Below are 14,589 nucleotides of genomic sequence, written 5' to 3'. Positions count from 1 at the left end.
GTACGCAGCTGGCCTTCAGAGCCTTTTCTTACTATGGTCGGTGTTGGCTTTGTGGAAGTTTTTCCAGTACTGAGGCTGCTGCTGCTGACGACCACCAGAAGAGAAGGAGGATTGAGATGGGTAGCGCTGCCTGGTCTGCTCCTGCTATTGGTGATAAGGACAATCCTGGCTTTGTGGAAAGGACCTCTGCTGGCTTCCATAGCGTGGGTACTGGCCTCCAAAGCGCCACTTCTGAGAAGGCTGAAAACCAGATGAAGACATGCCATGTTTTTTGGCTGCTGTTTTCATCCAGTATTTGTAATTCAAACAGTCATCAGTTTCTTTGTTAAAGAGACCAGCATTGTTGAAAGGCATGTCTTCAATCACTGCTTTTCCGTGGGGCATCAGATTGGAAGCTCTGAGTCACGTGTGCTGGTGCAAAGACTTTGAGGCACAGTCTGATGAATGTCTAGTGGCAGTGATCTGAAGGCCGCTGATAGCATGTGCCTCCTCCTGAAGCATGTTGGCCAAAGGACATCGTTCTTCACGGAGATCATTGATGAGTGGAAGAAAATGTTCCATCAAATGTTGCTGATAGGCCCCCATACAGGCCATATAATTGGCCACCTTTAAGTCCGGGATGTTAGACACATATACCTTCTTGGCTAAACTGTCTATCTTTTTACTCTCACGATCCATCGGAAACGTGGAGGTTTTGGGTGTAAAGGTGGACTGAGACCTCTCCACGATGGCCGAGTTGGGTTTGGGGTTGATTGAAAAGCCAGGCAGATTGGGATGAAGAGATCTTGTAAAGGTTCTCCACCTTCTTGGAAGTTGATGCCACTGAAGCTGGGGTGTCCCAAGAACGTCTCATGATTTGTTCCAAGGAAGGCAGAAAAGGAATGGAGGCCAGAGTCGGTACCTTGCCATGTACGCGTCGCTCATTTGGGTTCAAAGCATCATCGTCCAGGTAGGTGATCTTGAGTTCAAGAACATTGCCCATGCAGATTACATGTTGTTGTTGTTGTTATTATTATTATAGTTTATTTCTAAAGCGCTGTAAATGTACACAGTCAGGATGTGTTCTGCAAAAGACTTTACATCATCCGTTGGAGAAGAACAAGTCAATTCCTGAAGCGAATGGACGGCATCGGTGGCCGATCTGCCCAACTCCGAATCCAAAGACTGCTAGTCATGGAGAGTAGTCTGCTTCGAAACCGGAGGTGGAGACTCTGGGCCTGGGTCTGAGTAGGGTTGGAAGACACAGCAGCCGCTGTCTTCAAAGTCGAGGGCTTTGTTCCAAACTGACAGTGGATGACCTTGAGGTCGTCTGGCATATAGTCTTGTTGTCATAGTAACACTCTGGGTTGTCTTCAAAGGCAGGTTCAGAGAGGCCTGTAGCTGGTTCCCTCGCCAGTATTGGAGTCTGAGACTGGCGACGCTGGGTCTTATGGGAAGACCCTGAATTCTGAAGGTGGGGTATGAGGATCAGGAGTTCGGTATCAATCACCTCTTCCTCATCGGAATTGGACAAGACACGGATTCTCAGTTCTTGGAAGCATGTGGCTGGGCCAGTGTGAGCTGGAGGAGTCATTGGAACAGTGTGAGAAGTCGGTGGAGTTGTACGTCGGGGCTGGTCCCGCTTGATCTCCGTCGGTACCGAAGACGCCCTTTGTGAACCTAAGGGATCGGAACGGGACCTCCTGGCACTGTCATCTGAAGCCGAATGTTCAGAACGGCCCTTCTTGGCAGACGAGGCCTCCGTCTCTTGGCAGAGGATTTCGAGCCTTGATCCTTGTCAGGCCACTTATCCTTCACCCAGGCAGAAGAGGCAAGCAGTGTGGGGATCCCCACCTGCCAACTGCCATCTTACCGCCACAGGTCTCACATCTCTTAAATGGTGTAGAGCAGGAAGCCATAATGAATGAGAAGTCAAATTGAAATCCATAGAAGTCTGAGATGAACCGAAGTCTTTGAAATCCAAGATAGTAAAAAAAAAACAAGCTAAATTCGATTCCAGTAGTAAAAAATGAGCAATTCCAATCAGAGCAAAAAGGAGCAGCTTTCAGCATGCAGTTGCTGTAGCCCCGATCTGGCGCTGAAAGGGGTGGCCAGAAGCTGCTCCTTTGAGGATGTCTGTTTTGTCGCTAATCTGGACATGATAGAGATTCTACAACACTGGTAATGATTTTGTAGGACTTGATTTATGACCTGGAATGAGGAGGTATTGGTGCCCTCTTGAAAGATCTGTGAATTTCATTCTTACTGGATCTCCATTCTCTCAAGTGTGAGAGCCAAGACCTTAAATAGATGAGTCTAGACTGCAACAGAATATAAAAGGAATGGTGTTTTGGATTTCAATTTTTTTTAACTTCATGGGAATTTTTATTCTGACCGTAGATATGTTCTACTTTAACTGTCTGTCAAGATTTAAACCTTACTGCTAATGATTTTACTATACAAAATATAGACCAAGATCCTATGTCACTGAAGCTACATCTCCTTATTCAATCCCTGCAAACCCACCTTACTAGCCAAGTAGCTGCACCCTGCATGGTTTCATCACACTGCTTTCTTTTTTAAAGGTGGCATCTTCTGTTGTAGTCTAGATGTCACTTGTAGAAGGGGGCTGGCCATGTAATAATTCAACACCATATTCTCCAATGCCCCATAGCTCCTTTAACTGGTGTGGCTGCCTGGCCGCCAATGTAGATTTAGGACAGTATTTGTGGTTGTTGAAATGGTGCCAAGATTAAATGTGAATTTCAATATTTCTGATGTTGTATGTTTGATTTACAACATTGTAATTATTGAACAGGATGCCAGTGATAATTTTCTGCAAAATCTAAATAGGGCTGATTATGTTCTTTTGGTCCTAATCAGAATATATGTGGTACTGGAATTTTCTGGATCAGTGGAGATTCCCATTAAGTTATTAAAACTACCTGCTCTTTCAGAGTTTGAAATTCCTGTCAGGAATATATTGAGGAACCATTCCAATGAATATTGGTACATGGGGTCAACGTTGGACAGATCTGAAACACAGAAGAATAGGATCTGGGTGCGAACTGCCACAGGTACATATTCCAGCCGAGTGATATCAATATCCTTCTCTGTCTGCTCAGCTGCCTTCACTTTGGCCTGGAGGAAACACAACAAAACAAAATGCAGTTTCACAATATATTAAAAGGAACAGCTAATTGGGTGGAACTGCAAATCTGTTACCAACCTGAATTTCCCCTGCTTTTAGCTTGGATGCCTCCAGCACTTTGATGAGCTCCAAATCATCAACAGGGTTTCCCTCAGAGGAACTCAGACGATAGAGGATCTGATCTTCTATTTCTTTCAGCTCTTGCCTCATCTTGGCATTACTCACAATCAGCTGGTTCTTGGCCTCTTCCAAGTCAGGACGTTCTTCAGCCACCACTTGGCCTAACAACTGGTCCTCTAAGCCGCTATAAAATAAAGAAATAAATCAAACCTTACATATTTATAACTTGATTCTGATTGTTCCCACTTTCCAACTGCCATGTTCACACTAGGTAATAGTAATAGTAATAGTTTGAACTGACAAGACTGATGGGATGCTGCCTTTACTTTGAAACATGGGAACAAAGCTGACATAATTAAAGGGGAACAAGGAAAGAGATTGTACATTTGGCAAACAGTAAAAATAAAAAATGAAAAGCATTGCTTTGTTTTCAAAGCTTTCAAATCAATGTCTTTATTCAGTGTATATGGCTTCCACTATTCAGTATAAGAAGGGCAGACAGAGTTCAGGGGCCAACATAGGATACTGTGAAAAAGTACTGAAAACCAATATTACCTGGGGGACAGGGTGAAGTTAATCAGTGTCAGCTTGGTGGATAGCTCTGGTGTGTAATGTGGGTTAGGCAGGTTGGTGGTGATGTACATCTTGAAATCCTCATGATATGGAATCACTGTGTCACCCAGTTTCAGCACAGTGCTGCCTTGCTGTTTGTAAGTCTGTGCATTAGGGAAAAGGTTAAAATGTATAAAGTTCTATGCAAAATATAAAGAGAAAATTCTATTTTAAGCAAGTATCATGATATTCAGAGAGTCTTCTTTCAGTGATAGCATGTGACTGTTGTGATTTAGAGCAAGCAACACTGGAATGTAGTGGTGATGAGTCTCAGGTGCAAAGAGAAAGTTGAAATATGTCATTATTAGTCATAGCTGACCTTCTTTACAGTCCCATTTGGGAGAAATTCACCTCATTATAGAAACATGGTCCACTTTCAGTATCAAAATGAACTAGCTGTCACATTAAATGTCTATAGAGGATGTGCTGGGACAAGACCAGTTAGTACAGAGAAGTTATGGTGAAGAAAAATAACTGATGGCAGAAGGATTACAGACATCTTCTCCTGACCCATGCTCCTCAATGGTAATCTATATCATTCTTCTAGTTGTGATTTATACATGCAATGCAGATGTCAGGCCTTAAAGATGCAAAACTGGGCTATTCAGGGAATACGTAATACTGCCCTGATTCCAGCAGTCCCTGCCACACCATTCAGTGCTGGCAGAAGAATGCTTATCAAGACCACTTAATGTTATAAGAGAATTACTAGAGCTTGGAAACAAACAACATATCACTCAGCACTAGTTATTTGTCAAGGGTAATAAGCACCCATTAACGATAATGAATATCATAATGCATTACTGATATTTTACTTTCAAGTTTATCTTTATTGATTTCTTTCCCCAGTACCAAAATGACCAAAATTACTCCAGCTTTCACCCCACAGCTCTTTTGTAGCCGGTAGAGAGTGAAGCAATGAGATTAGAGAAGTATCTGGCTATCTTCCTGTAGACAGACAGAGAATCATTATATCACCCTCTGAGAAATGCTGAGGTCCTTTGGAAGTCTCAAGAGATGTTATCATTGTGCGTCTGGCTACAAGAATATAGCCAGAAGCTTCTCTGACTGTCCCCTCCTCCAGCCACAGAATGGTGGGGTGGGGGCTGCAGTGCCTAAATGGTAAATTGTGAGCGGGTATGGTTGGTGTGGAGGTAGAAGAGAATTCAAACCTCTGCAATGAAAAAAACAACCACATATACACAGGAATAAAGTGGATTTACATTTGTGTATGGCACTATCAGGATGCCAGCCAAAGTGTAACACTGTTGCTTTTTCATAATTTCCAAGCTCTGAGACTGCTCCCCCCCACCATGCTTATGAGATAGGGCACCTGTTTCAGCAAGACAGGTTCAAGAGCTGGGTCCAGTTCTTCCCCTACATTTTCCAGGAGAAATGGCTTTCCAAAACGAATTGCATTTTCCAAGGTGCGTAGGAAGTCCCGGTCACTCAGCTTAGACGTGTCTAACCCACTATCTTTCTCCTGAAAGACAGCACAATACAAGCAACCCCAATTAATTCCCTAAACATGTCAGGAATTAGAAATTCTATCCCCTTAACTACAGGAGTTTTCAATACTGCTGCTGCTCTACGTTCTGTGTTACCTTATTGCCTTGTTCTCCTTGAACTTCATCTAACTCCAGAGTTTGTGAAACTCTTTTTAATGTGTTAAAGGTGTTTTTTTAAAATAACATGTTTGATGCTAATTCTTTTTCAACTCCACTCTCTGATATGTCTTCTATATCTGAGCTACTGTCATGTTGAAATTCCCCTTCAGATATGTGAACATCGCTCTCTGCTCTATTATTGCTGTCTGTATGTTTTAATTTGGCTTACTCTGTCCTTAAAATCACTCTCTGTACATTTTAATTTAGCTAGACATTTCCCCCCTACATTGTTGTTTTTTCATTTCTGACTTCCTATCTTGTTCTCTCTCCTTTCCTATAGTGTGCTTTTGTTTGTCATGACAACATGTTGTTGGTTGTTTGATCTCATTCCTTCCTGTATTTCTAATTTTAATGAATTTGTAGGCATTGAATTTCTTGTGTCCTTTGAGTTAACTGATCTGACCTTATAGCCCTTGAATTAATTATATCCAAATTATGGCTTTTTTTAAAAAAATGAGCTGTTTGAGAATTTAGCAACTTATTAAATTCCTGTGTAACTGACTCTTTAATTACGTATTGTAAATTCATAGCAGTCTCATTCATTACTGATGAACACTGAGGCTGAATCTGCTCAATTACATTCAAATCTGTCTGACTATTTTGAAATGTGCCTCTCAAGAATGACAGAAAAGAAGGCTGAGAATTAGTACAGCGCACCTGCGCCAACTGTGGGCTTGCCATCCACAGTTTGAGCTTCCATGGATAGCAAACCCCATTTTTTTCAATGGGCGTGTCATGGTGGCATGAGCAGGAGTGCACACCCATTGAAAGAACGGGACTTAAGGTGCTGCTTTTTTTGCTATCTGTGAGGGGGGTTCAGAACGGATCCCCCACGGGTGCACTGTACTCTTGACTTTGTTCTCTTTTTATGTAGGGGTTATCAATCAAAACCTGCATTCCAGTCTTTTTAAGCTGTGCCTGCTGCTTAGCAATAGTCAGCATGTTGGCTTGTACTCCCACCTTGAATGTCCATTTTCAAGATGGTGGCCTGAAGTGAGGGTTGGTATTTTCTCCTTTGAATTCTGCACAGGACCTGACCCTTTTAGACACAGGTAACTTTACTTCCTTAGTTTTAGCGTCCTTTTAAACATTTTAGACTTTTTTTTTTTTTACCATGGTTGCCACTTCATTTTCTTTTTTTAAAACCGATGCTTGAGATTTTAGTTTCTTTGAATGAATTGGTGATATCTGAACTGCTGCTGCGGGTTCTCTGAAAAATTCTCTTTAAGGATTTATCAGCTTTTATCTCATGAGATATGATGATCTGTGGTCATCTGGGCTTGAATTATTAATTTATTGGTGCAGTCCCAATCTGCTGGGGAAAAGTCAGTGATACAGCTTCTCTCACTGCCACCTCAGTACTGATTTTCTTTCTTTCCCCTCACTTATGCTTAAATGCTGCCATGTTTACTTCTTCTTCTGCCAAATCTTTCCTTTTCTTTGGAAAGTCTCCCATTAATTTTAATTTATATTTGGTGAAGGGTCAAAAACACATCTAACTGGCTGGTAGGAAATTAAAAACACTGAGGTGAAAGTGTGGGAGTTAACTGTTATTAACTGAAAAGAATTTGGGCTTGGTGACTCCTGCAACATTTGGTGGACTGCAAAGAGTAACCCAACTTTGTGGACAGCTTCTCCATGCCATCTAGAGAATTTTAGTTTTCTTCATTATGACAATCTTTGCACGACCAGAACAAAACTGGAGTTAATGGGAGGATGAACATAACAAATTAAATTCTGAAAGATGTAGATAGCCACAAGTTCATATCTAGAAAAGTAATGTCTTTCACTATCCTTATCAAGCTATTGTCTTCCACGGTGAAAAAAAAAAACCTTAGAAGCCGTGTTCTTTCTATTTTGTTTTATCGATTTCTTTTTAAGTTACTTGTTTAATTATCTTTGTTCCCTCAAAAAAAAAAATACAAAAGCTTTGATACAATAGAAAATTTTATGAAAAAGAAAATTATCTCATAGCTAACTATTTTAGACTATTTTGTCTAACTTGCACTGTTCCAGATTTTTTCACAGTATAAGAGAAGGCTTTTCCAGCATTCTTTGGATTTGGTGTTTGATTCTCCTGCTATGGTATCTGCTAATTTGTTTATTTCAGCAATTTCTATCATTCTCAGCAGCTAATTGTCTGTTGAAAGTACTTCAGACATTTTCCATTTCTGTGCCAACATCACTCTAGCTGCTGAAATCATGTAAAGATTCTGCTTCCAGTATTTAGTTTGTTCTTTTGATTGGATGCTATCAGTCATATTTAAAAGATACAGTTCAGGTGTGGCTTCAAAATAAATGTCTAAGATACATTGAAGTCAGTTGTGAATTTGTTTCCAAAATTTTTCTATCATTGGGTATGTCTACCACATGTGGAGCCAGCTACCAGAGATTTTTTTTCCATTTCCAACAGACAATAGTTGGATCTTTATATATCGGCCAATCTAGACAGGGTCAGGTGCCATCTTACCTCCATCTTAAAATAGTTTTCCCTAAGATTTTGATGTTTCATAAACTTTTTGGTTTTGTTGTCTGGCTTGATTCCAGTTATCTAAGGGAATTTCTTTATCAAGGTCTCTTGCCCATCTTAGCATATGGTCCTTGATTACATCTTCTTCTAATTTTCTGTCTAGAATTGTTTTATAAAATTTGGTGATTTGTTTAGATTTTTCTTTGATCATTATTTTGTCCATCTCATTTTTTTGAAGATAGAGCCCTGTGTTCTTTTTATCTATCTTGAATCTCTCAAGTAATTGATAATACAGTAGCCAATGCATTTTACTATCAATGGACTGGATGTCCTTCATATCTTTCAATTCTGGATCTTTAAGTGTTTGTTTATCTTTACGATGTCATCGTACCTTAGCCATAGGTCTGTCATTTTATATTTGCTTAGGAGAGCTTCTTGTGGTGACATCCATCCTGGAATATCTTGATAGAAGACTGCCTTTATTTTCTTCCAAACATTTATTAAGACCTTTCTTACAATGTGGTGTTCAAATTTTGGCTTTATCATACCATAGGTAAGCGTTCCATCCAAACCTTAGACTGAAGCCTTCCAAATCCAACAGTCTTTTATTTTTATTTTTATGTTTTGTCCATTCTTGTATCCAGACTAAAACACAAGTCTGAAAATAAGATTCTAGGTCTGGTAGAGCACAACATCTTTTCCCCCCCAAGTCCAACAAAGTCTCCATCCTTCCCCTGGGTTTTTTTTACCTTCCCAAATGAATTTTTAAGCTCTTTACTCCACACTGTAAAGGGTTAGGTGTTATGTATGATGGGCAAATTGGTAAATAAAAATATAAAATTTGGAAGAACTGACATTTTGATTATAGACAACCTGCCATAAAATGACAGTTTTAATTTAGTTCATTTTGCTGGATCCATTTTAATTTCCTTCCAAGTTTTTTCATAGTTGTGTTTAAACAGTTCTGTGTTCCTCCGTAAAAGGTATATACCTAAATATTTGGCTTTTTTACTACATTACAATGGTTTTTTTCCGATAGAGGATTTTGTTCATTAGTTGACATATTTTTAGTAATAAATATTAATTTTGTTTTATTTAGTTTAAATCCAGCTATTTTTTCCAAATTTGTCTAGAATGTCCATTATTGTATTTATGCTTTCTACTGGGTTCTCTAAAAAGAGTATTACATCATCAGCATATGCTCTCAGTTTAAATTCTGAGCCTTTTATTTTAGTTCCTTTAATCAATTGTTCTTGATGGATTTTATTAAGAAGTGGTTCCAAGACTTATGAAAAGTAATGGTGAGAGAGGGCAGCCTTGTCTAACACCTCTTGATATGATGAATTCTTTTGTTCTTTCACCATTCATTATTAATCTAGCCTTTTGTTCTGTATATATATTTTTAATCCATCCGATGAGCTTTTCACCAAATTGCAGTTTTTTAAAGACCAGAAACATAGATCAAACAGATGGGCCAAAAGTGGCATGCTGTCGCCGATACTAGAATTCGGGAGCCCCCAGGAACCGCACGCTCCCGAACCCTAGCGTGTAATGGCGGTGGCATCATGGCAGAGTCCCGTCCATACAGGCGGCACCATGGTGACATAAACAACATGCAGTATACAGATGTCGCTGTGCGTCGCTTACATCACTGGTGCGCCAATGATGCATTCGTGATGTGCACTGGGCGCCTTAAAAAGAACCCGTTTTTTCCGGGTTCTTTTTAATGTGGAGGGATGCTGCACTGTTTGGCTGCTGCAGTGTTCCTCCGGAAGAAAAACAAATGCCTCCAGCCCTCCCTTTCGGTGAGGTACTGTATATATAATTACAGCGCTTTAGAAATAAAGTTTAATAATAATAATAATAATAAGGTATGTCCCAATTGACTGAGTCGAAAGCTTTCTCCGTGTCTATTAGAAATAGTCTCAACTTTCTGTCATTATTTTTTTCATAATATTCTATAACATCTAAGGCTATTCTGACGTTTTCTCTCATTTGTCTATTTGGCAGAAAGTCTGCCTGATCCTCATGCATGTTACTATTCAAGATTTCTTTTAATCTGGCTGTTAAAATGGTTGCATAGATTTTATAATCTAAATTCAAGAGATTGGTCTATAGTTCTCTATTTTTTTATTTATGTTTTTTAGTCTTTCTCTTCTTTTGGTATGAGAAAAATGTCAGCCTGCTTCCATGAATCTGGTATTCCATCTTTTTGGATATTATTAAACACTTCTTTCAGAGGATTTACTAAAATGGTCTCCAACTTTTTATAATAATCAGCTGTATAGCCATCTTGGCCAGGCGATTTACCTGATTTTAAATTTTGAATGCAAGCTATCTCTTGAGCGGTGATGTCCTGGTTTAGTTTGTTTCTGTCATCTGGATTTAGGGTCATATAGTCTAGGTTGTCCATAAAAGAAGCTATTGGTATTTCCTCTATAGTGGAGTTTACTTATTTTTTATAGATTCTCAAGAAGAATTTATAGAATTTGTTTTGAATGTCTTTTTGAGTTGTAGCTGTTCCTATCTCAGTTATTAACTTTTTTCCTTCTCTTTCTTAATTTTGAAATTATGATTTGTAAACTGGGAATTTTAGGTATGAGATGTAAATACAAGCCTTCATAAGAATAGACCTTTAACATCAGAGGAACCAAAAATCCCTGGTTTGAAGCAAATGTGGTCAATAATTTTTCAGAAGGAACAATGTTTACCAAGTTTTTTATCCATTTGTTAGCTTGTCCTTGAGGGTCTATGAATAGAGTCCAACGCTGAGAGAACTGTGTTATCATTCCATTCTCCACAGATAAGGTATCATTGGGCAGACCTGCTATCTGTATAAGAAGAAAAAGCATTTTTTGTTTTCACAACAAATGCAAATTTATGTTTACCTCTGGCCTAAACAAACAAAACAAAACTGCCTCAGGAGAACACATTTTTTAAATCAAGAAGAGTTATTTCCTATCAGTCAACCAATCTGCACATCTCTTCATTTTGCATAATTCATATTACTCCTGCTTACTCCTGGGAAGACAAAGAGCTACTGTATATATGACATTTTGCAATCTATTATATGGCTAGCCTTTCATTCATAACAACCAGTCTCATGTATGTCTATAATTGACATAGGAGCAGGGCAACAAGGAAATGTCTGTAAATTCTTTATAAACTGGGCTGGCCTTTTTCAATGCATCTAAATCTGACAACATCTAAGGACATGGTACTGATGGCACTGGTTCTGATAAATAACAGAAACCAGTACAGGCTTCCTAGTTTCAGTTGTTTCAGTAGATAGGTATCTCACAAAGGAAAAGCTGCAAGGGGCAAGAACTTCTCTTCAGGGATATTTTATATGCTCATGATTGTGTGGAAACATTGCCATCTCACTACATCTCTGAGTTGTTTGAACGTGGGATCTGGGTTCAAAATGAATTCCAAAACATGACTTTACAACAGGGATGGTGACCTTTTTGCTTACCAGACACTTTGGACTACACCCATTATAATCCATTGCTCTTCTGGGAATCAAATTCCAAAAAATATGGGAAGGCCAAAGGTTCCTCACCCTTCTTAGCTGCCTTAAATCCCAGTTAGAGAGAAAGGTAGGATATAAAACCAATTAATTAATTAATTAAAATAGTTCTGTCTCCAATGATTCAGTCTTAAATTGCTCTAAGCAGCATTTATTAAGGATTTTTCTCTGTAACATAAATTGACTTGTATCTATTCTATTAAAGCAGAATTTAGAGCAACCCAAGATTTTTAGAAACTCTGTGAGGTCCTCTCCAAAAAAATAAATAAAAATAAACCACTCACTGGAATGCATGTACCTCTTTTTATTTTTATTTTTTAAAGTACAGCTAATCAAGACATACAGAGGCACCACAAAACTGTTCAGCATGCACTCTTAATATTACCTGCCATGATCGGATTTTCACCGGGTCTCCAAGTGTGGCTATCAGATTTGGTTCTTTGGTATGTGGAACATTATATGTGTCCAGCTGACTTATCCATTCCTCACAAAGTGCTGTGCGGTAGTGACCCTGTGAAGGAAAATGTGTTTCATTTCTTACAGTAAGACAGTACTGTTTTAATTTCAATAAAAACCTCTCCTAAGTACTTACATTCAACCCCACCTCTATGCCTGAGTGATATCAAATTGCTGGAGACTGTGATGACTTACGAAATACTGGAAAAGTTAGTATTGTGAATTTAGCATGTACATCTCAAACATGTGGAAGGCTGAAAACAATGGGAGAAAGGGCTTGATAGAAGACACACACCCCCACCTCATATTCTGCATTTCTTACGAAAACTGAAAGTCAAAAGATGAGTTCTGCACAACTATATCAAACAAGACTGGATTTCCATTCACCTCCTGATGTATTCCAAAAAACCCTTCCTGTCTGCTTGTTCTAAGATACTCCAGATCTTGTCAGGGTGTTGTGAAATCAATGAGGCTACTATAAATCAAATTAGCCTTTTTCATCTTTTGGATGTCAAAGCAAGCCACCACTTCAGGATACTTTTCTTTTCAGTGTGTTAGGTCATAAATCTCTACCTAACCCATCCTGCAAAAAACTGTAGTACATATTTATTATTTTATTGTTATTGATTCCGTTTCTATTTTCCGTTCATTGCACCATGATGAAAATGTTTTCCATGTTCTATTATACATGCCTTGGGTCAATTTATGTCTGGATGCCATTACTGTCTTAATGACCTCATTCGAATAGCCACATAGTTATAATCTGTCCCTCTCAAGACCCATTGTCATGGCCTGTCCTGGAGCTGATGTGGAGAGAGGGACTTTGAGTCTGATGCAGAGATAGACTTGGGGGCGTATCAGGAGGCTCAGAGGAGTACCCTGGGCTGGGGGATTCCCCTGCAGCGTCAGAGAACAAGCAGGACTTGGAGGAGGAGGAAGAGACAGAGATTACTATGCCAATCTCAAGGCTTGCTGAGAGATGACATTCCAAGGAATTCCTGAGACATAATTTTTTGTGGGTTTTTCAGGCTATGAGGCTACGTTCTAGAAGAATGTATTCCTGATGTTTCGCTTGCATCTGTGGTTGGCATCTTCAGAGAATGGTGGCATGGAGGTGTGTGAGGTATGACTGAGAAACCTAAGAAATGTCTTGTGCATTGGTGACATTGAAACATATAAGTGTATCTCCAATCCTCAAGTTTTCTTTTGTTTGTGATGTCTCCATTTTGAATCTGAAGTACCTCATGAAACTATTGAGGTACTTCAGATCCAAAACTGGACGATAAGTACCGCTTTTTTTGGGGACACAATAAAGAAAATAGAGTAAAATCCACTTTCTCTGTGTTCCATTGGTTACTTCTTCTATTGCACCTATGTTTAGTAGATGTTGTATTTCATTTCTTATTATCTGCCGTTTTTCTGGTCTTCTTGGTACTGGTGAGGAGAGGAATCTGCCATTTGGTCTGTTCTTGAAAGTTATTTTGTACCCTGATATTACCACCTGAAGTACCTATTTGTCTGCAGTTATCTCTTTCTTCAAGTGACCAAACTGCAGTAATCTTCTCCCCACCAGTATGCTCCTCTGGTCAATACTGTGATCTGCCCCTTTTTGCAGAGGCTGATCCTCTTCCTCTATCTTGACCTTGATTGTTTGTGAAGGACTGTTTTCCATATCCAAACCTTTGTCTATTCCACTGTTGTCTATATCCTCGGAAATCTGTCTGTCTTGATGTTCCTCTATTACAAAAGGAATTATTATTGCTGTACTTTGAGCTGTAAAATTATCTGTCAGTACGTTTTCTTTCTAATGTGGGCATTACATGTTTCTTTTCTTCTCCACGAACACTTTGTCTAAGATCTGTTCTCTGAAAAGAAGACCTCCTGTATAGGGTACGAAGGCCAAATTATTTCTGGATTTCTGGATGGCTCCCCAATGCCGTAACCATAGGGATATTCTACCAAATGTAACTGCATTTATGCTTCTGGCAGCAAATGCCATGGCATCGTACCTAGCATCTACCGGATGGCTCCCCAATGCCGTAACCATAGGGATATTCTACCAAATGTAACTGCATTTATGCTTCTGGCAGCAAATGCCATGGCATCGTACCTAGCATCTACCACATACTATAAAGCTTTCCTTAATTTATCTAGTGCTCTATGCAATGATGTAACATTTAATTCCTGTGATTCCTCCATTTCCTGTATCCACAACAGAGCAGCTCTGGAAAAAAATGATAATATAATTGATGCTCTTATCACTGTGGCTGAAGCTTCATGAGAGGCCACCTCTCATAGTATCAAGGTGAGATAGCTCCTGATACCAAAGCTGCAACAGGACCAGCCACTAGGGGCATTTTTAATAAATTCACTACAGACTTTTCTAATAAATAAAATTTCTGAATGTATCCTATACATTTTCTTGTGTATAGTGGTATTTTCCATTTGGATTCGACCAACTCCCGAAACATCTCTGGCACTGGAATCTCTTTTCCATTATCTACTTGTTTTCTCAATACTGATGTTATTTTGAAATCTTTATTGTCACATTCAATTGTGTAATTTTGTCTTCTGGCCTAGCATTTGAAGTACAGTTGCCCCTTGA

The 14,589-nt window shown here is 39.2% G+C and overlaps 1 protein-coding gene across 3 annotated transcripts in view; it reads right to left on the bottom strand.

Annotated features, from left to right (window-relative positions):
- DNAH1 (dynein axonemal heavy chain 1) overlaps positions 1-14,589 on the bottom strand; it is a 230,293-nt gene that overhangs the window by 23,874 nt on the left and 191,830 nt on the right. For all 3 annotated transcript variants that reach the window (XM_089524609.1, XM_089524619.1, XM_089524628.1), the window contains exons 60-65: positions 11,914-12,039; positions 10,711-10,830; positions 5,196-5,345; positions 3,806-3,966; positions 3,209-3,434; positions 2,925-3,120 (exon numbers count right to left, since the gene is read on the bottom strand). In XM_089524609.1, coding sequence (XP_089380735.1) covers positions 2,925-3,120; positions 3,209-3,434; positions 3,806-3,966; positions 5,196-5,345; positions 10,711-10,830; positions 11,914-12,039 — 979 coding nt within the window. The remainder of the gene's footprint in view (positions 1-2,924; positions 3,121-3,208; positions 3,435-3,805; positions 3,967-5,195; positions 5,346-10,710; positions 10,831-11,913; positions 12,040-14,589) is intronic.

This window comes from Sceloporus occidentalis, unplaced genomic scaffold (assembly GCF_023333645.1).
Source record: "Sceloporus occidentalis isolate IW3139 unplaced genomic scaffold, rSceOcc1.0.p SCAF_1, whole genome shotgun sequence".
Classification (NCBI taxonomy): Eukaryota; Metazoa; Chordata; class Lepidosauria; order Squamata; family Phrynosomatidae; genus Sceloporus; species Sceloporus occidentalis.
The sequence above is the reverse complement of the archived record's forward strand: the minus strand, read 5'-3'. Positions and strand labels throughout refer to the sequence as shown.